The sequence below is a fragment of the Colossoma macropomum genome, unplaced genomic scaffold (genome assembly GCF_904425465.1).
Source record: "Colossoma macropomum unplaced genomic scaffold, Colossoma_macropomum, whole genome shotgun sequence".
Taxonomy (NCBI): domain Eukaryota; kingdom Metazoa; phylum Chordata; class Actinopteri; order Characiformes; family Serrasalmidae; genus Colossoma; species Colossoma macropomum.
The window spans coordinates 34,551,124-34,578,832 of NW_023494798.1; the positions used below are offsets into that span (position 1 = coordinate 34,551,124).

Genomic DNA, 27,709 nt, shown 5'->3' on the forward strand with positions numbered 1-27,709 from the left:
AAAGGGCCTAAGGGCTTCTCTAATGGGCAATAATTTGGAGCCATGGCTGAAAAATACAATCAAAAACAAGAACAACGACTGATTTTTCTGTAGTCGGCACCATATTAGGAACTCCGGACAGCAGATTTTTCTCTATTTCGAATTTTTTTTTATTTTAAATCATCGCTACGCGTCCTGTGGTTTAGAAAAATGTTTCAATAATGATACATTTTGTCCTATGAACATATCAGGTAGCTATCAGGGTTATTATAGTTCACTAAAACTATCACTGAAACAAAAACTAGCAGTGATAGTTTTAGTGCTCGTTCAGTGTAATAAAAATAAAAACGTTATAAAATAGCTGAATGGCTGCTAATGCTAGCATTTGTTCTGCTTTGCTAGTCTGATCTTCTTGGCTAGTTAATCTATGTTCTGCTCTCTTGACGTAAAAATGATACAAAGCTGTAAATGTAAGCCAAACAACACGTAGCAGATCTTTAAACAGCCAAAACAGCACGATATATGAAAAAGTGCTAGCTGCTCTTTGTGCTAACTAGTGGAAAAAATGGAATGTGTTGCGTGCAACACTGTTTCTGAACGGCTTTTTATATCTATCAAATTCTGTTTTGTGTAACTCGTAAACGTTAAAAAAGAGTTTGCAAAAATACACAAACTAAATCAAAGCTGTAACGGCCACTGCAAAACGAACTTAAACGAAAATAGAATTAAACTCATTCACACTGAAAAAGTTCAGAAGTGTGTTTCTGCGTTTGGCTGCTTTTAAGGAAAGCTGGAGCCGGTATGAGCTCAGTCTACTGTGTGATCATTTTATTTATAATATTTATTTACTCTTATCAAATACCAGCTATCACAGTGTTCATCATTAAACTAAAACTGAAACTAAACAAAGACTAAACTAAAACCATTAATGCACCCTTAAGACTAACTAAACTGAGATTAAAAGCCAAAATGAAAAACTAAATAAAAATAAAATTGAATAAACATTTTCAAAACTATAATAACTATGGTAGCTACTTTTAATCGCTAAAAAAGTTCATCAACGGCAATAAAATATTGCAAGATGTAAAGTGGTCATGGGCCAAGGCGCCATTTTACATTCTCGGGACTTTTTCATGTTAAATAAATAAAAGAGATGATTTTTGATCTTCACAAATTTTCAGCGGACGCTATCACCATGGCAACAATTTCACGGCCGCATGCTGTCGTTAGCGCAAAAAGGTACACAACCATGCTTTTTTCCCCAACGCTAACATGTAAGCCCAGCATTAGCCTGCATCACTGTTTCTCCTGATAGTAAGAATTCAGCCGAGCTGTGCTGGCTCCTATTGGCCACTTACCCAATTAAAAATAGTCTGGTTGTCATAGTAACTAATTTAGCCCGTTAAATGTAGCCAGTTAAAGCTATGTTATTAAAAAAAGCTCAGAATTTGGGAGAGGATGACCAGAAAGACTCACGTTAGCATTAGCTTTCCCTCTTTATCCAGTATTTATGAGCTGGTCTTGGCAGACTGCACAGCCCTGGTCTCAGATGAGGACTGTATCAGGCTGTGCTTTACACAGTGAAACTTTCACGCAACTTTAGTTGCTTGTAACTTATATGAAACTAAATTTTACTCGCTTTGCATGTCTTAGCCTGAGAACAGCCAATCAAAATGCAGATGATGTACCTTGTAATCAGGTCAAACGGTATCATTTCCAATAATAACATTGCTTATTTGCTGAGCTCAATTAGCTCGTTAGCTCACTAACGCTAACATGATCACTATGGCTGCTTATGCTAGCATTTGTTCTGCTTTGCTAGTCTGATCTTCTTGGCTAGTTAATCTATGTTCTGCTCTCTTGACATAAAAATGATACAAAGCTGCAAATGTAAGCCAAACAACACGTAGCAGATCTTTAAACAGCCAAAACAGCACGAAATATGAAAAATACTAGCTGCTATTTGTGCTAATTAATGGAAGAAATGGAATGTGTTGCGTGCAACACTGTTTCTGAATGGCTTTTTATATCTATCAAATTCTGTTTTGTGTAACACGTAAACTGAAACTAGTTGCATTAAAGTTTCACCATAAACAGCCCAACTTACAGTGTTATTGGCATTTTAGTAAATGACTGAAAACCTAGTCAGCGATCACGATCAAAGCTACAGAATCACAAAATATAAAAGCAAAGAGCTCCACTTACGATACATAATCACTACAGAAAATCATCTAAAGATAACAAAATGATAGTCATGAGCATCTACATCCATCGGCCACAGATTATAGACATTTATGTAGTGACGAGGGTCGAGTATCGCAATTCAGTACGTCCATCTTACCGACCGAATTACTTCAATACAACTGTGTATCGAAATTTCTGTCATTCAGTATCAAATTTCAATACCTAAGGAGGCAGTTTTATCAGCGTCTGTGAGCCAATAAACATGCTGGTTCCAAAACCTTGACTGCCGATTGGCTAAACTACCATAAAATGCCATATTCAGGTTATTAACATCGGCGCTTCTTGATTGGTCTGCAAGCCACAACCACTTCTGATTTACATTTAAAGGGCCCATATCTTATAATTTTCTTTCCACTTATGAATTTGGGCGGTTTTATGTTCCGAATACAGTTATAATTCATTTTTATAAGCCTCACTTTATCCCTTTAAATTAAACAGGCTTTTGTTTTACTACACCTTTAACCCTCTGAGGTCTGAGAGGTCTTCTTAAACTCTCCTTTAAAGGCTCTTCATATAACATTATCCTCATATGTTTCATATCTAAATGCTCCGTTATCTTCATCACTACTTTCCAAAACCGCTGCAGCAGCTTCAGCAGCTGTAAACTCTCTGCACGCCGTTTCACATGAGTCTCCGATGTGGACTGAATGAAGAATGAAGGGTTTCCAGCGTGATGGTCAGTGCTTAGTGATTTCCTGAGTGTCCATTGGTCAGTTTCACAAAGAATGTAGACGGACACACCAATCCACCAGTTCCACACGGTGAGAGGCAGATGACGTGTATCTCAGCCCCTCTTCATAGGCTCATAACTCCGGATGTGAGTCTCGTATGATCTCGTGATAAGATGGAATGGAAAGGGCGACTCTACAGATTCAGGAAGTGTTTGAACTGGATTTCTGAGCTGGATCATCACAAAGACACAGAAACAGATATAGAAACAGAGAATTTGATGCACCGGCATGTTTGTGGACCCCAGAGGATGAAGACTGATATATGTAAACAAGCTCTGTTCAGATTGGATAACCTGTATTGTGCCTCATTCAAAAAGCAGTCCAGGCTGAAACACTCCTTATAACTTCAGTGTGAGTGGGTGGAGCTAAACTGCTGAGGGCTAAACAGGTGGAAAGGAAAATCTTTCCCGATATGGGCCCTTTAAAGGTCCTGAAAAAGGTACTGAATCAGGAATCAGCACAGACGTGATGGTATCAGTTACAAAACATTTTAAACAATACAGCCCTAGTAATGACATCAATAGTATACACTGATCAGGCATATCATTCTGACCACCTCCTTGTTTCTACACTCACTGTCCATTTTATCAGCTCCACTTACTATATAGGTGCACTTTGTAGTTCTACAGTTACAGAATGTAGTCCATCTGTTTCTCTGATACTTTGTTAGCCCCCTTTTACCCTGTTCGTCAGTGGTCAGGACCCCCATGGACCCTCACAGAGCAGTTTGGGTGGTGGATCATTCTCAGCACTGCAGTAACACTGACGTGGTGGTGGTGTGTTAGTGTGTGTTGCGCTGGTCTGAGTGGATCAGACACAGCAGTGCTGCTGGAGTTTTTAAACACCTCAGTGTCACTGCTGGACTGAGAATAGTCCACCAACCAAAAATATCCAGCCAACAGTGTCCTGTGACCACTGATGAAGGACTAGAGGATGACCAACACAAACTGTGCAGCAGCAGATGAGCTATCGCCTCTGACTTTACATCTACAAGGTGGACTGACAAGGTAGGAGTGTCTAATAGAGTGGACAGTGAGTGGACACAGTGTTTAAAACTCCAGCAGCACTGCTGTGTCTGATCCACTCATACCAGCACAACACACCACCACCACGTCAGTGTTACTGCAGTGCTGAGAATGATCCACCACCCAAACTGCTCTGTGAGGGTCCATGGGGGTCCTGACCACTGACGAACAGGGTAAAAGGGGGCTAACAAAGTATCAGAGAAACAGATGGACTACAGTCTGTAACTGTAGAACTACAAAGTGCACCTATATAGTAAGTGGAGCTGATAAAATGGACAATGAGCGTAGAAACAAGGAGGTGGTCAGAATGTTATGCCTGATCGATGTACACATAAATTGGTGACAGAAAAACCGTGGACGAAAGGCTGACGGGACGACTTGCTTCTTTTTGGAATAATTTGATTAACATTTTCAAGAAATCTCCAGCAACATTGCAAAACAGACACCTTACATATCGTCGCTGTCCAAAGACAAACATGTATCTCCAAAAGAGTAGCTTTAGAGGAGGGGGCAAAAACGGTAAGTAAATGTAACAAGATTTTATTCCAAGTCCAAGTTTTGGAGAATTTCTGTCGGTCCATTAATCATGAAATTTTCACTCAGAGTAAAGGGCAGCTTCCGAGATCAAATTATAAAACTAAAAATCACAGAAAATGAGTTTTTTGGACAGCAACAATATATAAGAAAAAAATAATATTTTTAAACTGAAAAATGGCACTTCAACCATAAATTCTTTGAGTACGATGCTTCCAAAGTCTTTGTTGTTTAAAAGCAAACTCATATCTAATGTGACAGTGTTTGATTTGGACAGTTAAGAAGTTCTACAGTATATCGTAGGCAAACTGAGGGCTGTAGGTTGATCTGTACGTCAGACGCTGGTGTCCATTTCACTCCGCTGAAGAACTGACCCCTTCAGACCTTAAACGTCCCAGCAGAATCTCTGCTTCAGACAGTTTTACTCTGCTACAAGGAAAAAGGAGAATACCGCCAAAGGCCTGTGTGGAGGAAGTGTGACGTGATTGGTCATCCTCTCACATCTCCGCCCTGCGATTGGTGTCTTCCTCTGGCTCCTCCTCTTCCTCTTCGTAGTTCTCCTCCTCATTGGGCTCTTTGGCAGGCTGCTTGTCCTCTGGCCCCGCCTCCTCCTGCTCGCGAGCATCATCCTAAACACACACATACATCAGCAAGTGAACACGAGCTCAAGGACATTACTGTTTACTGAACCACTATCAGGACAGGCTCACTCAGCACCAGATGGACGTTACATCTACGAACCACTCATATCACTATGCGCTGCCACTTTGTTTATATATCCATACATATTGCAACTATTAACATGTGTTATTGCTCCATCGTTTACAGTGCATAGTCACTCGGTTTGTGGTTCTGCTTGGACGTTCTTAGATGATTCACTAGATGTGACAATACACCACTGTACTGTCACCTACATAATATTTATGTGTCTTTTTAATGCGTTTTTTTATACTCTTATTTTATATCTTTACTTTTATTTATGCATCTGTATAATGATATATACAATATTTGCTCTTGTTTTGCTCTGTACAGCCATCAAAACAGCCATTAAGTACACACATCTAAACCGCTTATCCTTCTGGGTCGTGGGGGGTGCTGGAGCCCATCCCAGCTGTCACTGGGCGGAAGGCAGGAAACACCCTGGACAGGTCGCCAGTCCATCACAGGGCAGACAGACAGACATACACATTCACGCTTAGGGGCAATTTAGCGTCACCAATCGGCCTGACAAAATCGTACAACAATGCACACGTTATGAAAAGAAACGTAGCATTATTTACAGATTTATTTGATCACTCAAATTGGAAAACGTTACTAAAATCTGTATAAAATGAATGGAGTCAGTCATCATTGTTTGTATATCCAAAAAAAAACCCATTGTTTTATTCATTTTAATTTTTTCAAGTTTATTCCCAGTGTGTGTCATGATTGTGAGAAAGTATATAGAGAAAGATCACTGACCCATAAGACTATGATTTTCACAGCACTTCAATGATAAAAACACCAAAATCTTAAAAATGGAAAACATCTGGAGCTCTGCAGTTCATCTCAATAGAGTAACTCCTGATGATTCGGGAAGGTGAGCTGCCGCGAGCCGTGATGGAGAGAGGTGGCAGTAACCAGACACCGCCGAGAACACTGCAACCAATCTGCCATTCAGCCAACTGTACCAGCCGTCAGTCTACAGTTACACCAACAGCTCACATAAAGGAGTGTTCACAGTCGCACACGGCCAGCAGGCAGACATACCAGCACTAACGTCGAAACCTTTCAGCTCTACTTTTATTTACTTAGTAATTAGTGACCAGTGTTATCTAATTTATATTATTCTCCTTTTTCTCATTTTTCTGCCGGATTTTTGTCCATCGACAACGTTCCAACTCTGGAATGTTCGGTCTGATCGAGGATGGCGTGCACGCATACAGCTTTTTGATCGGATGTGTTTTTCGTACAATATTTGTTAAATGACAAATGTTTTATCTGAGGAATGAAAAGTTAGTGCACCCTGCCTATATCACAATGACAGCCCATTAGCAACACCATGAGTGTGTCCCAATTCAGGGGCTGGATCCTTCAAGGGCGAGGTCCATGAAGACGTGTCCTTTGAAGGCTACTTAGACCTGGGAAGGCTGAACCGAAATGAGACGGTCGTGGAGCCAGAAACTTTGATTTTACTGTTTGTGTTCTTCAAAATGGGACGGCCTAGTCGTGCCGCTGTGACGCAATCGGCCTTCAAATGCAGCCTCCGGAGGACGCAGCACCTGAATTGGGACACACTGCACCTTAATTATGTGGGATATCATAGTAACCACCAGCACCCACCTAGCAACCCCCTAGCAACCACCTGAGATACTATAGCAACCATCTGGCAACCCCTTAGCACCCACTTCGAATACCATAGCAATGACCAAGCAACACCCTAGCAACCACTTGGGATACCATAGCATAGCGCCTACCAAGATCTTAGCAAGCTTAAGCTGCCCAATCACTGCATTTTCTTCAGAAAACACACTTTTCTAGTTTAACTACTGTCACTTCATTTAAACACTCTAGCTGCCCTTTAGATTGTGACCATTTCATAAAGAATAGATCAATAAAAATATCTCTAAAATGACCTGGAATGAAACCTTCCTACACTAAAGTAAACACCCAGTTACGAACGTTTCTCCATCTCCTACAGTTTCCATCCCAGAGATTATTACATTCACGCCGAGAATATCCAGGAGAAATCAGGAGGAATATTTATTCAAAAATGATTGACTCCACTTTTCTCCCACTCACCACAGAAGAGCTCACTCACTTCTGAAGCGCATTTCATTTTTGGGAATGACCGGAGCGCAAGTGAATAGATTAATGGAATATGAAAGAGTGGCAGCGTGGGATCTCAGTGGTTGCTGTTCAGAAATTGGGTTGAGGAATAAAAATTCACTCATTAGTCTGAGGCTTCAGAGGAGAGTAACGCAGAGCGAGTCTCCGGGTTCATTTCAGCAGCCGCGGGGGTAAATTACAGACCCTCACTTCTATCAGAAATACTGATTAATCACTAAACCTCCTACTGAGCACTCGTTCACCCACTGGTCTCCTCCTCCTGTCCTCCTCTTTCTCTAGATCCTCGAGTAAGTTTTTCAAGGTTGCGTCACAAATCCCAGACTTGAGTAAGCGAGCGTATGTATCTCTGGCAGAAAAGAAACTGGTTTCTCTGTGCATGTATATACACTGTAAGTCCAGCTGTTGTGGACAAGCCTATTTATTAGTAGATTCGGCTGCATTAAGGTGAACTCACTGCTGACACAGGCCTTAATGCACACATAGTTTGTTTAATCTCCATAGAAAAGCATTGACAATTGAATAAGATGCTCTAGAGATGCACATGAGCCTAAGGTCACCATATCTAATGCCAAGAGTGGACTAGAGGGGTATAAAGCCCCCCAGCACTGGGCTGGGAAGCAGTGGAACTGTGTTCTCTGGAGTGATGGAGCTCCAGTTCCTTTGGGATGAGCTGGAGTGATCCAGAACTGACCATCAAACATCAGTACCTGACCTCACTAATGCTCAATCAAATCCTCACAGCAATGTTGTAACATTTAGTGTAAAGCCATCCCAGAAAAGCAGAGGCTGTAACTGCTGCAAAGACGAACAAACTCATTTTTTGATACTCTTGATTTTGGAAGAAACACTGGATGAGTAGGTGTCCATAAACTTTTGGCCATATAGTGCATCTCTGTGAGAGGAGACACTGTTTCACCATTGGTTCATGTATCTCTGACTGAGGATATACTGGGTTTTCTATGGATGCACATAACTCCAGCATAAGAGATACCAGTTTTTCCATGGACATACGTATATATGTCTAACAGAAAAGATACCAGTTTCTCAATGGACATATGTATGTCTGACAGAAGAGATACCAGTTTCTCCATGGACATATGTATGTCTGACGGAAGAGATACCAGTTTCTCCATGGACATATGTATGTCTGACGGAAGAGATACCAGTTTCTCCATGGACATATGTATGTCTGACGGAAGAGATACCAGTTTCTCCATGGACATATGTATGTCTGACAGAGCAATGGACATGTATATCTGAAAGAAAAGATACCAGTTTTCTGACAAGATACGGGACGATGTATATCTGAAAGAAAAGATACCAGTTTCTCAACGGACATATTTATATCTGACAGAAAAGATACCAGTTTCTCAATGGACATGTATGTCTGACAGAAGAGATATCAGTTTCTTTGTGAATGTATGTATCGCTCAGAGAAGAGATACCATTTTTTTCCATGGACACATGCATCTCTAGTGGAAGACCTACTGGTTTCTCCATGGATGTATGTGTATCTTAGAGAGAATATACTGGTTTCTCTGTGGACGTTTGTATCTCAGAGAGAATACAGATACCAATTTGTCCAGGTGGAGGACATGGATGCATATCTCTCTAGGAGAAGAGATACCAGTTCCTGCATGGACATATGTATTTCTGAGAGCAGAGATACTGTTCTGTCCATGAACGCAGGATAATGAGAAAGATTTCTCCAAGAATGTATCGCTGCTGGCATGCTGGCACGTATCTCTGATAGAGGAGATACCGATTTCTCCATGAACGTACCTGCTCTCCATTCTCCTCATTGTAAGGATCTGCTTCTTCTCCTGCCTCTTCTGGCTTCTGCTCCTCAGCCAAGTCATCCTGGGCCTGTCAGGAGAAAACAGTGCTTAGATGCCTACAGATTTAGGCCCAGTCCCATTTCACCCCTCGCCCCTACCACTCAGCCCTACCCCTCCGTTTTGTGCGTTCATGTCTAGGGGTAGGGTGTCCGGATTTCTGTTGAGATAGAGGGGGAGGGTGAAGTGTTGGGGCTACATGACCCTCCAAACAGAGGTTTTTCAGAGACTCCAAACAGAGAGTTATGAGAAAAAAAGAAAAACCAGCAAATGAGTATTTTCTCCTTTAAAAATTACAATAACCACTGTATTATCTTAGTTTAATGTCGTTTCAATGTCTTATGATCCTTTTCTTCATAACAAGTATACAAAAAATTGCTAGTAGTACTGATGTCTCACATTCTGGCACCTCAGGCTTCTCCATTTAAGGTGGAACTGGTAAATTTGAACAAGACACTGCTGAATATCTGACTTCAGCTTCATATCACTGAAGAATTAGGGGTGGGTGATAATAAATAATTGCCCCCCCTCTTTGAAGATCATATGATGCCCTAAATGTAACTAAAGCCCAGCAGTGAGGAGCTGAACTTTACCCTCCTCTGCTGTCACTGCAGACTGGCAGGGTCACCTACAGAGCAGCGCTGGTAGCTGTTAATGAAGTGATGCTCTTTTTATTTAAGGGGCCCATTTTGCAGGGGAAAGTTTTAACCATTAACCCTGCGACTCAGATCCAAGGGGCAAGGTGACCCTCGAAAACAATGGGTAGGGGTAAAAATAAAAAATGGGACTGGGCCTTTATTTGTCTGTATGAGTGTGGATGTGTGAGACTGACCTCTTCATCTCCCTCTTCCTGATACTGCTCTTCCAAGTTGTCCTCTTGTTGGTCAGGATTTCCTGCCATCTGCGCAAATGCACAACACAGTTCAGTTTTTCCACCCTCAACCCAAAAAGACCCAAAGTTAAAGTTATTTTAACATATAATTTTGAAATAAAATTGAATCTGGCCATCTGGGTTGTGGCAATGAGGTTCAGCAAGACCAACATGAGAACAACGTATTATGTAAAGTTTATCCAGACCAAAAAACGTACTCTAGACATGTTATTCAAAAGTACTGATGCATTAACTGATGTGGAATTTTAATGTGTAAAGCTGATAACTAGGATTAGTTTTTTTGTAATTTATTTATTTTTTTATAGATGATCTAATGGCAGCTGTCAGTGTTGCTAAGGTAATTCAGCAAAGGTTATCAATGGAAATGAACGTATTTTATTCGTTCTCCAGTTGACGGTGGTCAGATTTGGTGGCGGTGCCCTCTCTGCTGACTCACCACCAGCTGTTCGTCTGCTGGCGGCTGCTGTTGGTTCTCTCTGTGTAACTGGTGGTCAGAGTGTCCAGGAGGTACCAGCCCTTCATCATCCTCTTCTTCACGGCCCTGTTGCTCAGCCTCCTCAAACTCATCCTCTCCTTGGTTGTTGGGGTCGTCTGCTGGATCAACGTCGGCCTCAATGGGCTGCTAAGCGGAGTCATAGAGGGATACTTGATTATCAAAGACATCATGACTTTCTAACATGCTAGTCTATAATGGCAAGTATGCAGAGGCATGCACCAAAATCTTTGAAACGGGAAAACTGAAAGTGCCAATTTTGATCATTTTTTTGGCCAAAATTTCAAAAATGACACTTTTTCTGCTCACTGAGCATTACTTTTTTGGAGCTCTCACGAAAACTGCTGGCAGCCTCACGGAGCACCTTTACCCATATATTTATAGCAGAGGTCACTAATAGGCGGGCCGCGGTCCGATTCCGGACCCAGACGCTGTCCTATGCGGACCTGGACCTGTAACCGATAAACTGTGGAGAATTATTTTATTTCGTTGGGCTGGTCCTATTTTAATCGGCGTAACTTTTCTAGTCATTACTGTACCGGATTAGCAGCCCGGGAGACTCACAGACCAATCGCATGCGTTGTACATATCACACGTGACGCTACTCAGCCAATCAGATCTGTGCATTACGACGAGCACTGAGACTCGAGTGAGTGACGCACACACAGGGGAGGGACGAGGCGAGACACAGCAGTCAGAGAAGAAAGTGAGTCAGAGAGAAGTTATTTCACATGACGTGCTCTAAAAGAGAAAACTGACAGTAAATATTGTTGAAATATGACTGAATTGTACTTGAATTGACATTCAGTTGTTGACTGTATAATATAGATGCTGATATACCTACTAGGCTACTTCAGTAAACAGTATATGGCACTGAATCATGATGCAGGTTAGACATTATGATGTTCTGGATCTTTGCTTGAGGATATTTTCTCTAACTGGAACTTAGTGAATTTTAATTTAACACCCCTGCTTTCTAACTTCCAACACATCCAATTATTTGTGGATTTCCCAAAAATGGGAACTACTCCTTCCTGTTTTGCTCCACAGAAACATGTCCTTCAACTTAGCTTCTTGACTTCAAGACCAGAGTACAATCTCACACTTATACTTTCCTTTTTTGGTGAATAAAAGAATAATCATAAAAATAGATTATTATAATCATCCTCTTCATGGCCAAAAGAGAAAAAGGTAGAATATTTAATATACTACCATCTGTAGTGTCTCATGAAGGCCTTGATTATTAGCCGAGTCAAATCAGGTGTATTAACGCAGAGAAAACACAAACATGGGCAGTGTATGTGGTCCCAACTCACTGTGCTAAGATGTAACACCAGCCTGATTTAACTGTCATTAATGAAGGGCGTAATGTAGCTGACAGGTAAAGTCAGGTGTGTTGGTGCAGGAAAAATTGTGGCAATGTGGACTGGATTTAGTCATTGGCGCACACTCAAAAATGCATATATAATAATAATATATATGATAATTTGTACTCGTTCTCTCATGTTAATAACCTGCTTACGCAATGCGATTCAGATAGTCAGTCGCCGGTCTAGATTTTGGGAGAAAAATGCTTACTGCTTCTTTGAAATTTGATAACTGACCACACTTTTTCAACGCTCTGCGAGACTGAAGTGATCATATCAGTGCCATAAACGTACAGAACGCTCTCAACACCCAGCCCTAATTCTGTGTGAATTATCTGATGTATGTGTGTTTATGAAACACCTCTACCTCTTCATGATGGACTTGCTTCTCCTCCTGCCTGTTCCTGGTGTGCGCATTACTCTCCTCTAAAAAGAGAAAACATCATCACAGCACTGCAGGTTTCATTATACAGCACATTTCATACACAAAGGCAATTCACAGAAATATAAACAAAATAAAAATGGCAGAAAAAACAAGCGATGCACTGATACAGTTCATCAACATTTATAAACCTGGGACTAAATCCACCTGGATCAGCACAGGGTTATAAATAAACTGCTGACATTTTAACACAGTAACCCAGCCTCACATAAACAATCTGCTCTTCTAGAGACAAAATAAACACGTCATCACATATCGGTATGAAACGGTGATCATATCTAATCAATGCCAATCATTTTTAGGTAACTATCTGCCAACACTGATGTGATTCTGATGTCATCGTGCAGCCCTAAAAAAAGAAAGCGATTATAAGATGATTCACTAATAAGATCTAAGCTGTGTTAGACTGAAAAACACAAAGCTGTCCACAGCGTAGGTTGTCTAGCTCTGTGAGAGGGGAACGCTGCTTACAGGGATTCCTAATTTTGAGTTGAAGTTCTTGGCACATTTTAAGCTCCATATATATCAGACTCTTTAAAGCTGCCGACTCCTCACATGCATGATGTAACGTGGGATGGCTCACCAAACAGAGGATGTGAACCCAGGCTATATCCCAGGGCCTACCAGGTGAGCCACAACAGGTTTTGGGGACACAGGACCCAAGAGCCAAGCTTATGTACAATAGAAGGATGAGTTAAACTTAAGCACTTGAACACGTGGGGAGTCCGGGGATCGAACCCGGGCCCTATAGATGCTGCACGAGGGCTCTACCTCTTCAGGTCATGGTGAAGACTGCTGAAAGGAGCCCCCTTATATGGGATTGCCCGAAAGTGGGTGGGGAAAGCTGAATTTATAAACCCACCCATTTCTGTCAGGCAGGAAAAAACAAAGGATGCCAGGGGAAAACTGGCTTTGTCAGAAGTCGAGAGGGAAATTAGTAACTAAAATGACCGGCTGTTTCTGCTGACTCAAGATGAGACAAAGACACAGCAGTGCGAGTCTCCGTCTCTGTGCTTATGAAGCCTCTGCCCAGGTGTAGTACGTTGGGCTTGATTATACCTGTGAGGAATGCATCGTCTCCCTCTGGTGGCCGGGAGCGCTGCAGCCCTGGAGCCAGCCCTTACACATGATCCGTGTCTCCTTACAGCCTTAAATATCTTTTTCATCTGCCTAATGCGCTTCATCACTGAAATAAACTGGGGATGAACTGTGTCCTTTCACATTGTTGGTCTTAGGGATGTGCTTGAGTACCCAGTTAACCAATCGAGGTGATAATATTCACATCAACAAAGCTTTTATGTTTTAACAGCACTGTAAAATTTAGACGTTTTGCTCGTATCTGTAAGTTCCCTCTTAAAAAAGATCTTCAGGGGTTCTTTAGTAAAGCGAAATGTTCTGTTTAAAACCATGAGTCCTATATAGAATCACTTCATGCTCTTTGCATGGTAAATGGTTCTTCAGATTGATGGAGAATGCTGTTCTAAATGGAACATTTTAAAAATAATTCTATGCAGCACCAAAAATGGGTCTGCTATTTTGATGTTGTCAAGCTTGTAACAATAGCAGAACCCTTTTTGTTGCTATACAGAACCATATTAAACACATTCTTTATCAATCTGAGGAACAATTTCACCATGCAAAGCAAGTTGTGTATAGAAGTTCTGTATAGAACCAATCCCTTTTCTAAAGAACCCTTGAAGAACCATCTTTTTTAAGAGTGTGTTTTACTGCTACTACAGAAAATGAGCGTCATAACATGAGAACGATGCCAAGGATGTGTTGTTAACGACGTGACGGAGATGATTTTATAGCAAAGTAAGCCGAAAAGCTAACATGTTGGCACATCGTCATATAAAACACAATAAAAAGTTTTTTATTTGAGTCTCCATCAGCATCCAGCATTACCGTTTAGCTGTGGCTTTAGCTCATTAGCTCGTCTGATTTGACTCACCCAACATTAAACATACTGATTTGACTCATTTCTGACTATTTTTGAATTTTAAAACATGTTTAGAAAAGTATCCTCTGCTAAATGTGATGCCAGGTGTTTTTGCAGTGTGGTCAGCTTAACAGATAAACCACAGCTGTACAATTTCACCCCAAATCTGTGTTTCTTTTTTCTTTTTACCAACATCTGTTCATGAACTCTTACTGATACTCGAAAATCAAAATTCGCCGGAAGGCTCGTCTCTATTACTAATACTCATATTCTCAGCGTACAGTTGCTGAAGCAGAGCTTATGCAAACCTCTCACCATCTCGCAGATCAACCCGAGCATCTTCCTCGCCCTCGGCGACGCCGGCGTCTAGGTGTTCATAATGTGCCTTCTTCCTGAAATGAGCAATAAATAATAATGATATTAATTTACAATCCATATACAGCAGCTTACTGTGACTTTACACAGTAAGTCATTAAATTAAAGGGGAACTCCACCGATTATGCAAATTTACTGAATCATTCAATCATTTTCAGTGTGAAATTCACCTTTCTAGAGAAATTTACCGAGTCAGAATTGTTCACCATTGTAGTACTAGGAACCAGACGTCTGATGCTTTTAATGGCTCTGAAAGCTACATCCCGTTAAGTTATTTCACAGAATGGTTATGAATGCATGGCTGGAGACCTGAGACATTATTTTGTGATAATTTTGTCATAAAGTTTTGGCCCAAAGCGTATTTTTACTATAAACTATTACTCCAGGATTACTTAGATGTTTTCGGTCAAAACCCCATCTCAACTGAGATCAATGCGAGCAGGCTAATGTGCTTCTGTTGTTATTAGCCTTCAACATATAATTCAACATTATGGTTTTCTCACCTAGTTTGGAAGATGGCAGAGTATGTGGAGGACTACGAGGAGGTCTGTTTCCAAAATGTTGTAGATCCGTATCAGTTTGAACCAGAAAACACAAAAGAGTCGCAGCAGGTTTAAAGAACAGAGAGAGGCAAAAGGAAGAGAGGCCGAACCCACCGGTGCCGATGCAGAGCAACCCAGAGCGAATGGAAAGTACTGGTCTCAACAACAAACTACGTACTACTCCGCTTACCAGGCGGAGAGGTAAATGCAGGGCGTTGTAAGGAAAAAATAGAACCCAAAGAAAACATATTTTTTTAACTTAGCACTATTTTACCATTCTCAGCGTGACATATTAAAATGTACAAGACACCCATAAGTTCACTGGTCATTGTGAAGAGCAGATAAAATGGTGATATTTGCAGTGTAGACATGCGGATGTCTGGTTCCTAGAAACATAATGGTGAACAATTTTGACTGTAAATTTCTCTAGAAAAGCGCATTTCACACCGAACTACTCTGAATGATTTTGTTTACATCTAAACCATTAAATAATTACTTCATTTCGCAAAATCGATGGAATCATTTCCCTTTAAGTGACTGTGGCAGCAGGAGTGTGTTGAAGTGCTGTGTACTGGGGAGAGGCTTGGCCAGAGTCAGAACGCAGACTGATTGGCAAACGCTTACACCTGTGGGTAACTGTCTCTTTCTCTACTAATACGAGGTTCTTTCCCCAGTAGAGAGAAAGAGAGAGAACTAGGAGACAGGAACATTCAGGCAGAGAGAAGAACTGAACTTGAAGCTCCAGAGGGAAAAAAACAACGCTGAAGCCTGTAGTTGTGATGAGCTTCTTTTGGTTTTGTTCATTTTTTTGAGAGAAATAATAAAAAAATCTGCCCACTGACACGGCCTCCTCTGTACTCCTTCTGCCTAGGCCTACAGTGTATCACAGTGAAATTAATGAAAGAATTAATAAATATTTATTTATTACTACCCCTTGTAACTGAACAACTGTATCCTTAACGCACATCCCCAATTAAATTACTAGGACAACACATTAAAAGCTTAATATTTTGTCAAAGACAAATTTTAATCTAAATCTAATTTAATCTAAAATGATGTATAATGTTCATATGATCCACACAGTCATTCTGACAGACTGTAATACACTACAGGAAGTGTAGGGGGCGATATGGCCTCTACTGTTTCATTTAAAAAGCTCTATAATGTTCATATGATCCACACAGTCACTCTGACAGACTGTAATACACTACAGGAAGTGTAGGGGGCGATATGGCTTCTACTGTTTCATTTAAAAAGCTCTATAATGTTCATATGATCCACACAGTCACTCTGACAGACTGTAATACACTACAGGAAGTGTAGGGGGCGATATGGCTTCTACTGTTTCATTTAAAAAGCTCTATAATGTTCATATGATCCACACAGCCATTCTGACAGACTGTAATACACTACAGGAAGTGTAGGGGGCAATATATGGCTTCCGTACTGAGTGGAAGTCCCGGTCACTACAAATGATGGTGGGGGAAAACAGAGCAACCGATGAAGGGAAAATAGTTAAACGCTCCATAGTCGAGCGGTTAATCGAGTATAGAAATAGTCATTAGTGTGAGAGTCTGTGTGTTTGTGTTGAACCTGAGCTGTTCCTCTCGGAGCTGCTGTTCTCTGAGATCAGCCTCTCTGTGCTGCTGTTCCTCTCTCTCCTTCTCCAGCCTCACTCTCTCCTCTCTCTCTCTCTGCTGCTGAAGCTGTTGTCTTTGGAGCTCCTCTTGTCTAAGCTGGAGCTGCCGTCGCTGCTCCGCCAGCTGCTCAGCCAAACGCTTCTGCTCCTGCTGCTGCTCCAGTGCAGACTTCACATGCGCCGCCTGAGTCGGGACGGCCTGCGAACAGACAGACAGACAGCAGGACGCTGAAACTGCAGGACAACTTTTTGTAAATAATGCCATCATAGCAATCAGCTATGTTGAAAATCCAAACAATAACCCTTAGGCCTGATTCACACACGCTACCTCTGCGTGGAGTGAGCCACGCGGCAGTGTGAGCGCTACAGCTCGAACGCACTGGCCTTTCATACATACAGCGTTTGGGCTGCAGAGCAGCGAGACAGTTATACAGCCATTCCTTATTCCAGACAGATAAATGGTCATATTAGTCACCCTGCTCGACAAAAATATCATTTATGAAAGTGCACGATATGTTTGTTTATCCTCGACAGCATTCTGACCTGTGATTAAGCAAAAGTTTCAAGCCCGGTGGACCAACCAGGAAATCTGTTTGCAGCACAGAATGTTTAACGAGTATTTTGTCGTGAATTAAATTCAATTTTAAAATAATACTGTTTTCAATTTAATTTCCACTGATTTTTAAGGCTTTGTCGTGACCCAGAGCCATACAGCTCAGGACCTGGACATATATATGAATCTCTAACACTTCTAAGCACTGAAAAAGAATCCAAAAAGACTTCAGGTGCCGAGTTCTTCTGGAAAGAAGGAAAAGGTCCCCTCTTTATTGGAGCATCAAGTGGTAAGAGTTCTCCGGAGACCTAAACGCACAGACAGTTTCAGACCGTCCTTTTTATACAATCCTCGGAGTGATAAGACGACCACCCCGCCCTTTTTACAAAGACTCTATTCCGTTATGGTCCCCATTATACTCAAAACCTTTACCTTTCTTGGTGACCCTTAAAAAAAAAATGTATATAATATCTTTTTTTTAAAAGCCGGTCCCATCCTGCCCGTCCTAGGCCGTCCTGTCCCTACAAGGTCATCTTATATAATTTGTGAATGTGAGTTCAATACCTAATCTATTGATTATTGATTATTGTTATTATTAACATTATTATTATTATTATTATTATTATTATTATTGATTAAGAAAGTATTTATTCAAATTTGCCATCAGCTTATTTTAGTGTAGCGCAGCCTGTGTGAATGCGCTGACCAGTTAACATGGGCGCCGAAATGAAAGGCATGGCTTTCCGCGTCGCTCAGACAGCGCAGACGCAGCATGTGTGAATCGGCCCTAGACGATCGGAGTTATTGCTGTCATTGTGTTACGTTATTTAAGATTAAGATTAAGAGACCCTTATTAGTCCCACAATGGGGAAATGGTGGGAATTAACAAAGTGTGAAGGCAGAGATCAAAGAATCTGGTGAATATCTGACTTCAGCTTCATATCACTGAAGAATTAGGGGTGGGTGATAATAAATAATTGCCCCCCTCTTTGAAGATCATATGATGCCCTAAATGTAACTAAAGCCCAGCAGTGAGGAGCTGAACTTTACCCTCCTCTGCTGTCACTGCAGACGGGCAGGGTCACCTACAGAGCAGCGCTAGTAGCCTCTCAATGAAGTAATGTTTATTTTTTTTTTTTTATTTGAGGGTCCCTTTTCGTAGGGAAGATTTCAACCACTACCCCTTGTAACTCAGTTCCAAGGGGTTACGGTGACACTCGAAAACAAGGGGTAGGGGTAAAAAGAAGAAATAGGATTGGGCCTCAATGTGACGTGTGATGTATGCTGTACAATGCATGCTGGTTACTGTAGTGAGACACAAAAATGTTGGATTGTGTCAAACTGATGAGGCTGAGGGTGCAACGCTACACTACAGAATATTACATAACATGATAATATTAAATACTAAATAGCTACATAGTTTTAGGCTTTAATTACATAGATAGTTATTAATTTAACATTCTGTTTCAACTAATTTGAGTCTGCACTCTCAAATCTTTTTTTTGTTTTAAGTTCAAACATCAAATTAAAACCATTATAAAATATCTCTTCTTCTACATACAAGAACAAACGTGATATGGATTGAAAGAATCTGCACTTTTGCCTGTTTCTCCACTTGTTTCAGTGAGTTATGAGTCTGAAACACTGCATGCTTTTGTTATCACAGATGATAACTGCAGCTTCTAACAGTCAGACACAGAAGATGACTGGGTCAGTGTTCTAACCAGATGCCTGTGCTGCTCCCGCTCTATTGCGTTCTCATCCGGCTGGTCTTGTTCTGGATCCCTCTCTCGATCCTGGTGTTCAGGCTTCTCTGGATTGTGATGCTGCTCCACATGTTCATTCCCCTGATCTCGCCTCTCCTCCTCCTCCTCCTGTGCTCCCTCAGCTCCTCGCTCTGCTGGTTTGTCCTCATGGTGCTGCAGCTGAGGGAAAGAAATGAGTGAGCATGTCAGGTTTTGGTGAGGTTTGTGGAGAACGCTGGTATTGGTGGGGTTTGATGAGGGATTCTGGGTTTTCACATTGAATAATACTGGATTTGTTGGAGACAGTTGGGTTTTGTTAATGTTTGCTGGTTGGGTTTTGGTCAGAGTTGCTATGTTTTGTCTGTGTTTGTATGTTTGAAAATGCTGAATTTTGTCAGTGTGTTGGATAATGCTCGGTGTGTTGGAGTCAGGTGGAGAACGTTGGGTTTTGTTGTAAAAGTTACGTTGAAGAATCTTGGAAATGCTGCATTTTGTTGGCAAACATGGGGTTTTGTTGCATTAGTTAGAGAACGTCAGTGTTGGGACTGTCAGGTTATTTATGTTTGTTGGAAAATGTAGAGTTTTTGGGGTGTTTGTTGGAGAATTCTGGGTTTGTTGCATAATACTGAGCTCTGCTGATAACGCTTAGATAGGTCTGTGTTTGTGTGGTAATGTTGAGTTTGTTGGCGTCTGTAGAAAAATGTCTTTGTAGGTAACGTTTGTTAGAGAATGCTGGGGTTTGTCAGTGTTCAGTGTCATCATTAGATAAAGCTGCATTTGTTGGACAGTGGATAGATTTATTGGGGAATGTTAGGATTTAGCTGGTGTTTACTGCAGAATGTTGGGCTTTGTTGGTGTGTACTAGAGAATGTTGGTGTTTACTGAAGAATGGTGGATTTAGTTGGAGTTTATTGGAGAATGTTTCAGTTTTGTTGGTATTTACTGGAGAATGTTAGATTTAGTTGGTGCTTACTAGAGATTGGTGGATTTAGCTGGTGTTTAAAAGAGAATGTTGAATGTAGTTGGCGCTTAAAAGAGAATGTTGGATTTAGTTGCTGCTTAAAAGAGAATGTTGGATTTAGTTGGTGTTTACAGGAGAATGTTGGATTTTGTTGGTGTTTACTGGAGAATGTTGGGTTTTGTTGGTGTTTACTGGAGAATGTTGGATTTAGTTGGTGTTTACAGGAGAATGTTGGATTTTGTTGGTGTTTATTGGACAATGTTAGATTTAGTTGGTGCTTACTAGAGATTGGTGGATTTAGTTGGTGTTTAAAAGAGAATTTTGAATTTTGTTAGTGTTTACTGGAGAATGTTGGGTTTTGTTGGTGTTTACTGGAGAATGTTGGGTTTTGTTGGTGTTTACTGGAGAAAGTTGGATTTTGTTGGTGTTACTGAAGAATTTTTGATTTAGCTGGTGCTTACTAAAGATTGGTGAATTTAGTTGGTGTTTAAAAGAGAATTTTGAATTTAGTTGGTGTTTACTGGAATATGTTGGATTTTGTTGGTGTTTACTGGAGATTGTTGGGCTTTGTTGGTGTTTATTGGAGAATGCTGGGTTTTGTTGGTGTTTACTGGAGAATGTTGGGCTTTGTTGGTGTTTATTGGAGAATGCTGGGTGTTGTTGGTGTTTACTGGAGAACGCTGGGCTTTGTTGGTGTTTACTGGAGAATGTTGGGCTTTGTTGGTGTTTATTGGAGAATGCTGGGTGTTGTTGGTGTTTACTGGAGAACGCTGGGCTTTGTTGGTGTTTACTGGAGAATGTTGGGCTTTGTTGGTGTTTACTGGAGAATGTTGATGGTTGTTGGTGTTTACTGGACAATGTGGGTTTTGTTGGTGTTTACAGGAGGATGTTGGCTTTTGTTGGTGTTTACTGGAAAATGTTGGGTTTTGTTGGTGTTTACTGGAGATTGTTGGGCTTTGTTGGTGTTTATTGGAGAATGCTGGGTTTTGTTGGTGTTTACTGGAGAATGTTGGGCTTTGTTGGTGTTTATTGGAGAATGCTGGGTGTTGTTGGTGTTTACTGGAGAACGCTGGGCTTTGTTGGTGTTTACTGGAGAATGTTGGGCTTGTTGGTGTTTATTGGAGAATGCTGGGTGTTGTTGGTGTTTACTGGAGAACGCTGGGCTTTGTTGGTGTTTACTGGAGAATGTTGGGCTTTGTTGGTGTTTACTGGAGAATGTTGATGGTTGTTGGTGTTTACTGGACAATGTGGGTTTTGTTGGTGTTTACAGGAGGATGTTGGCTTTTGTTGGTGTTTACTGGAAAATGTTGGTGTTTACTGGAGAATGTTGGGACTAAAAGGTGCTGAGCTTTGTGGCTGTGGTACCTGAGACTCTGTGTCCCTGTGCTCGTCATGTTGTCCTATGTTGGGGGGGTTGGGCTTGCAGGTCTGCTGCAGGGGGCTGGGGCTCCTCTGGCTGCCTCAGACTGGGCATCCTATTCAGAGTCTCCTTCAGCTGCTTGAATTCATCCACTTGGACCTGCGACCCACAAAGAGGAACGTTAGACTCTGACACTTTCACCCTCCAGCAGTACAAGTGTGTAAAACTGAAGATGGTGTGATATAGCAAATGACTCAACTTAGAAGACTCACTTAAGCTATGATACTTTTCCCTGCAACGTACAGTATTTATCTAACATTTATCTGCAAAATTGAGCTGTATGATAAGCATCCCATCTCTGTTGAGTTTAAACTTACAAACTTCTCAAAAATAAATCAAAATCATAGTAATTTTTCTTTATGATGGGCTGGAGTGGGAGGGATGGGTTTGGTGGTGATGACTGACATGAGACTAGACAGTGCACACATATGACACACAAATGACAGACAAATGAAATTTTTCATAAAAAGTTTTTTGCGAGTTAGTACAACCCCGTTTCCAAATCAGTTAGGACTTTGTGTAAAATGTAAATAAAAAAACAAGAGTGCAATGATATGCAAATCATTTAAACCCCATATTCAATTGAAAATAGTATAAAGACAACATATATTTATTGGTTTTTAAAAATATATGCCAATTTTGAATTTGATGCCAGCAACACATTTCCAAAAAGTTGGGACGGGGGACCTGTTTACCACTGAGTTTCATCACCTCTTCTTTAACAACACTCTGTAAGCGTTTGGGAACTGAGGAGACACTGCTGTAGTTTAGAAAGTGAAATGTTTCCTGTTCTTGTTTGATACAGGATTTCAGCTGCTCATCAGTTCAGGGTCTCTTCTGACCTATTTTGCATTTCATAATACACCAAATATTTTCGATGGGTGACAGGTCTGGACAGCAGGCAGGTCAGTTTAGCACCCAAACTCTTACTATAGAGCAATGCTGTTGTAATATATGCAGAACGTGATTTGATATTGTCATGTGCACCAATGCAACCACATATGATCACAGATGCTGGCCTGAACTGTGTGCTGATAACAAGTCAGATGTTCCCTCTTCTCTGTAGCCCGGAGGACGCAGTGTCCATGTTTCCAAAAAGAATTTCAAATTTTTATTCGTCGGACCACAGGACACTTTTCCACTTTGCCTCAGTCCATTTTAAATGAGCTCAGGCCCAGAGAAGGCGGCGGCGTTTCTGGATCCAGTTTATATATGGTTTCCTCTTTGCATGCCAGAGTTCTGACGTGCATTTGTGGATGCAGTGATGAACTGTGTTCACAGACAGTGGTTTTCAGAAGTGTTTCTGAGCCCATGCAGTGATGTCCACTACAGAATCATGTCTGTTTTTAATGCAGTGCTGCCTGAAGTCCAAAGATCATCGGCCAGCCAATATTGTTTTTTGGCCTTGTCCCTCACATACAGAGATTTCTCCAGATTCTCTGAATCTTTTAATGATATTATGTACCGTAGATGATGAAAAGCAGAAGTTCTTTGCTATTTCATGTTGAGAAACATTATTTTTAAATTGTTGCACTATTTGATTGTGCAGTCTTTCACAGAGTGGTGAACCCCTCCTCATCTTTACTTCTGTAAGGCTCCGCCTCTCTGACCTGTTGCCAATTAACCTAAAAAGCTGTGAGATGTTCCACCAGGTGTTTGCTTTTTAAGATTACACAACTTTTGTTGTCCCTGTCTCAACTTTTTTGAAATGTATGACTGGCATCAAATTCAAAATAGGCATATAAAACAATAACATTTCTCAGTTTCAACATTTGATATGTTGTCTTTATACTATTGTCAATGAAATACAGGGTTTAAATGATTTGCACATCATTGCATTCTGTTTTAATTTACATTCTGCACAGCGTCTTTTGGACTTTTTTAGAAACGCGGTTGTAGAGCAGCAGAGACTGAAAAGCCTTTAGAAGCAAGCAGTCAAGATGGTGAAAACAAAGCCAGCCAGCACCAAGCATCCACACCAGACAGGTGGGTAAGAGAGACAGTCAAAGGCAACTGGGGCGAAAATAGAGAACATGTCAGGAATCCTAGATACAAGGAAAACTATGACCCATTAGGAACCCTTACATGCTTCATTCATTCCAACAGAAAAGACTGAGCTGGATTCTAAAGAATTTCCACTTGACTGAACTCCTGTTGTCTAAATTAGCCTATCATTAAAATGTCACAGCAATAGTAAATGTCTATAGTAAGCTTATAGCAAATGGCAGTAGTAAACCTAACTTAAACGGCTAAAGTAAATGCCTACAGTAAACCTAATGCCTACAGTAAATGCCTATAGTACATTTAATAGTTAGCGTCTATAGTAAACCTAATGCCTCTAGTAAGTGTCTACAGTAAAGCTAACGCCTATTGTGTCTATAGTAAAACTACTGCCTATAGTAAGTGTCTATAGTAAACCTAAAGCCTATAGTGAGCGTCTATAATAAACCTAATGCCTATAGTAAGTGTCTATAGTAACCCTAATGCCTATAGTAAATGTCTATAGTAAACCTAATGCCTATAGTAAGTGTCTATAGTAAACCTAATGCCTATAGTAAGCGTCTATGGTAAACCTAATGCCTATAGTAAGTGTCTATAGTAAACCTAATGCCTATGGTAAGTGTCTATGGTAAACCTAATGCCTATGGTAAGTGTCTATGGTAAACCTAATGCCTATAGTAAGTGTCTATGGTAAACCTAATGCCTATATAAGTGTCTATAGTAAACCTAATGCCTATAGTAAGTGTCAGTCATAGATTTTCACCTTCACTTTTACTGATCCACTGTATTTTATAGAGTTTGTTAAGTGGCAAGAGCAGACTGATAAGTCAAAAGCTTCAATGGAAGTTCTGGATATTCTATAGAAGGCTGACGTTCTCTCAGCTGTAAAGGAGCCTCAAAGTGACAAAGAAAACAACATGATTCAGCACAGAGACTCTGAGGAACAAGCTGATGTAGATCATCACCTTTAGAAACAAACATATATCTCAGAAACGGTAACAGTTAGAGAGAGAGAGAGGAGAGAAAGACAGAGAGATAGGGAGAAAGAGAGAGAGAGAGAGAGAGAGATAAAGAGAGAGTTATAAAGCGTTTCAAAGCTCCAGGTTGTTTCATTAGCAGGAACAGCAGCATGCATCTGTGAATAAAGAAACGAAGAGCAGCGCGTCCCACAAACTCTCCCAGCTCAGAGCTCAGCATTAGAACACAGCATGCACACACACGCCTCAACCACACACACACGCCCTGACCTGGGCCGCTGCTAGCGCACTCTTGTGGTCCTCCAGCGTCAACACAAGCTGATCATGGGCTGCTTTTAAATCCTTGTGCTGTTGCTGAGGGGGTCATCACAGGCAAAGCTCAAAATCAAGCAGCTGTTTTTCACAAAACCACTTCAGTTCAAGTGCAGTTAGCACAACGAGCCAACACACAAACACTTCAGACAACATCCACAACTCAGGACGGCGAATGGAACATTTAAATCTACATGTAATACACAACATGAAAACATAGTAACCTGTGTTTTTAGTATGAAAACATGCTAATTATTACAATGCAATTATTTTTATTCAACATTTCACACTTCAATTAAACATGACTAATTATGCTATCTTACCGATACAGATGATAACTACAGCTAACACTGGGCTTCCTCAAGCCTGAAGGAAAATATCATTTCTTATAGTATTAATATTATTTATATTTAACCTAATTTTAGTGCTTTTCTAAACAAATAAACACTTAATTCCCAGATAAATATCTTTTTTTACATTTTCTCATGAGCTTAAAACTTTAATGGTTCACCAAATGTGTGTATATATATATATATATATATATATATATATATATATATATATATATATATATATATATATATATGTATAAAAATGTATATACATATCGCTACTGTCGGAACAAAACCTCCAAAATGGTAACTTTATAGGAGAAGGAAAAAACTTCCTTTACTTTTAATGTAAGTCAATGGAACCAGACTTTTTTCCAAGTCATTTTGGGTCGTTTCTTTTGGTTCATTCATCATGAAATTTACAAACAATGTAAAGAGCAACAGGCATTTTCAAATTATGTCAAAAACTGAAAAATGGAGATACAAGGTTTTGTCCTGACAACAGCGATAAATATATATATATATATATATGTACAGATATGCTAATAGAACAGGCCGTTCATTTAATATGTGCTCATGTCACAGCTAAACTACATTACCCATACTTCCTGTGGGCCTTACCCTCGTATCTTGAAGCTGCACATGGATTTCCTGATGAGCTTTCCTCAACTGCTTATTCTCCTCCCGCAGATTATAAACATTTTCTACAGGAAAAAGAGAGAGAGGGAGAGAAAGAGAGGGAGAGACATTTCAGTACTGCATAAACTCACCAATCACGTTACCAGAAACCCTCTCCTGCAGCTCCACCATGCTGGTGAACAGTTACAGTTGCACAGTCTGTGTAAGCTATCCTCTAGTCCATCATCAATGGTCAGTCTCTGACTACAGAGTCACTCTTGGCTTGACATATAATTATACACATTTACAGAGGACGTGCAAGGAGCTCATTAAGTGGCCAGTTAGTGGAAGCGCAAGGTAGGTGTTTTTAATAAAATGACCAGCTAATGGAAGTGCAAGGGAGGTGTTTCAAATAAAGTGGCCAGTGAGTGGAAGCAGAAAGTAGGCGTTTCTAATAAAGTGGCCAGTGAGTGGAAGTACAAGGTGGATGTTTCTAATAAAGTGGCCAGTGAGTGGAAGCACAAGGTAGGTGTTTCTAACAAAGTGGCCAGATAGGAAAAGTACAAGCAATGTGTTTCTAATAAATTGGCCAGTGAGTGGACGCACAAGCGAGATGTTTCTGATAAAGTGGCCAGTGAGCGGATGTACAAAGATTACTATTAAAGAGGATTATGAGTGGAAACCCCAGACATACTGCCACAGGCACAATATAAACTCCTACAGCAGATACATTTTTACCCACTAGATGGCAGCACAGTTGTAAACTGAAGCAGTAAAGCGCAAATCAGGAAAACAAAGGCTTTTCTACACACAGCACACATTAAATTAATCTATAACTTCTCTGATCTTAAACTGTAATCATAAACTTATATTTATGTCAGCGTATTGGGTCAATTTGTGTCCACTCATGTCTAACTGCATTTTCCCAAAGTGAGCTAACTTTAATGGATTAACTCCGCCCACACTCGGCACAGCCACAGCCAATTCATGTTTTCTGAGATCTCGCTGGCTAATGCAATTCTGAGGTATGGCAAAAATGCTATATCATGATACTTGAAAATATTTTCACAATACACGATACATATCACGGTATTAGGTCTTTAAAAAGTGGAACAGGTAAGCTCGATCAAACAGAACAGACAGAGAAGCCCTGCAGTGCCTCGTTTTAAAAAAAATACTGTCAAAAACGATGAATATAATGATTATACATGATTTTTAACATTTTAAAGTGTTCTGTAAAACCCTTTTCTCTGCAGTGTGGGAAAAGATCAAAGAGTGGCTTTTTCAATATGCAAATGTATGCATATTTCAGTAGGAAAGGTTTCATTTGTACTAAATATAATTTTTGACAAACTTCCAATACAAAAAAAATCGTAGAATATCTGCAGTCAGCTGGTAAAGATTCATCGTGATATGTGTTGTTTTAAATCATAACCCTGTTCACCTGCAGTGTCTCACCTTTAATGGTATAATATGACGGATCATGCTTAGTTTGAACAGTGACACAAACTAACAAGGCACAGATGTTCGATTTTGATTTCAGGTTGACTTTAATCACTAAAATAAGGTTAAAATATGGTACAGTACTTGAGTGTGATGTTAATAGTGTAGGCATTTGTGCCAGTAGGCCCCAAATAAACCCAAAACAAATACCTGTAGGTGAGCGTGAGGTAAGGTGGACTGAAAGAACGTGTTACCTTTCAGTTTGGAGATCTCCAGCTCTTTGGTCTGCTGCAGCTGATCGTATCTCTGCCGGTGATCGTTGAGGGTCTTACTGTGGTCTTCACCCTGAGCCTGGTGCTGCTCCTGCAGCTCGTAGTACTGCTTCTTCAGCTCCTCGTGCTGCGTCTGAGGACATAGACATACAGACAGACAGTGAGAGAGACAGACAGACAACAAGGAGAAGTATTAAACCTACTGAGCA

General features: G+C 40.6%; 1 protein-coding gene across 1 annotated transcript in view; it reads right to left on the bottom strand.

Moving 5' to 3' along the window:
- Window positions 1-4,345: 4,345 nt before the first annotated feature.
- golim4a (golgi integral membrane protein 4a) overlaps window positions 4,346-27,709 on the bottom strand; it is a 48,058-nt gene continuing 24,694 nt past the window's right edge. The window contains exons 5-16 of the mRNA XM_036584805.1: window positions 27,483-27,633; window positions 25,789-25,871; window positions 24,794-24,877; window positions 21,522-21,644; window positions 19,144-19,344; window positions 16,821-17,065; window positions 14,626-14,702; window positions 12,297-12,355; window positions 10,506-10,691; window positions 10,010-10,078; window positions 9,125-9,208; window positions 4,346-5,142 (exon numbers count right to left, since the gene is read on the bottom strand). Coding sequence (XP_036440698.1) covers window positions 5,011-5,142; window positions 9,125-9,208; window positions 10,010-10,078; window positions 10,506-10,691; window positions 12,297-12,355; window positions 14,626-14,702; window positions 16,821-17,065; window positions 19,144-19,344; window positions 21,522-21,644; window positions 24,794-24,877; window positions 25,789-25,871; window positions 27,483-27,633 — 1,494 coding nt within the window. The 3' untranslated portion in view covers window positions 4,346-5,010. The remainder of the gene's footprint in view (window positions 5,143-9,124; window positions 9,209-10,009; window positions 10,079-10,505; window positions 10,692-12,296; window positions 12,356-14,625; window positions 14,703-16,820; window positions 17,066-19,143; window positions 19,345-21,521; window positions 21,645-24,793; window positions 24,878-25,788; window positions 25,872-27,482; window positions 27,634-27,709) is intronic.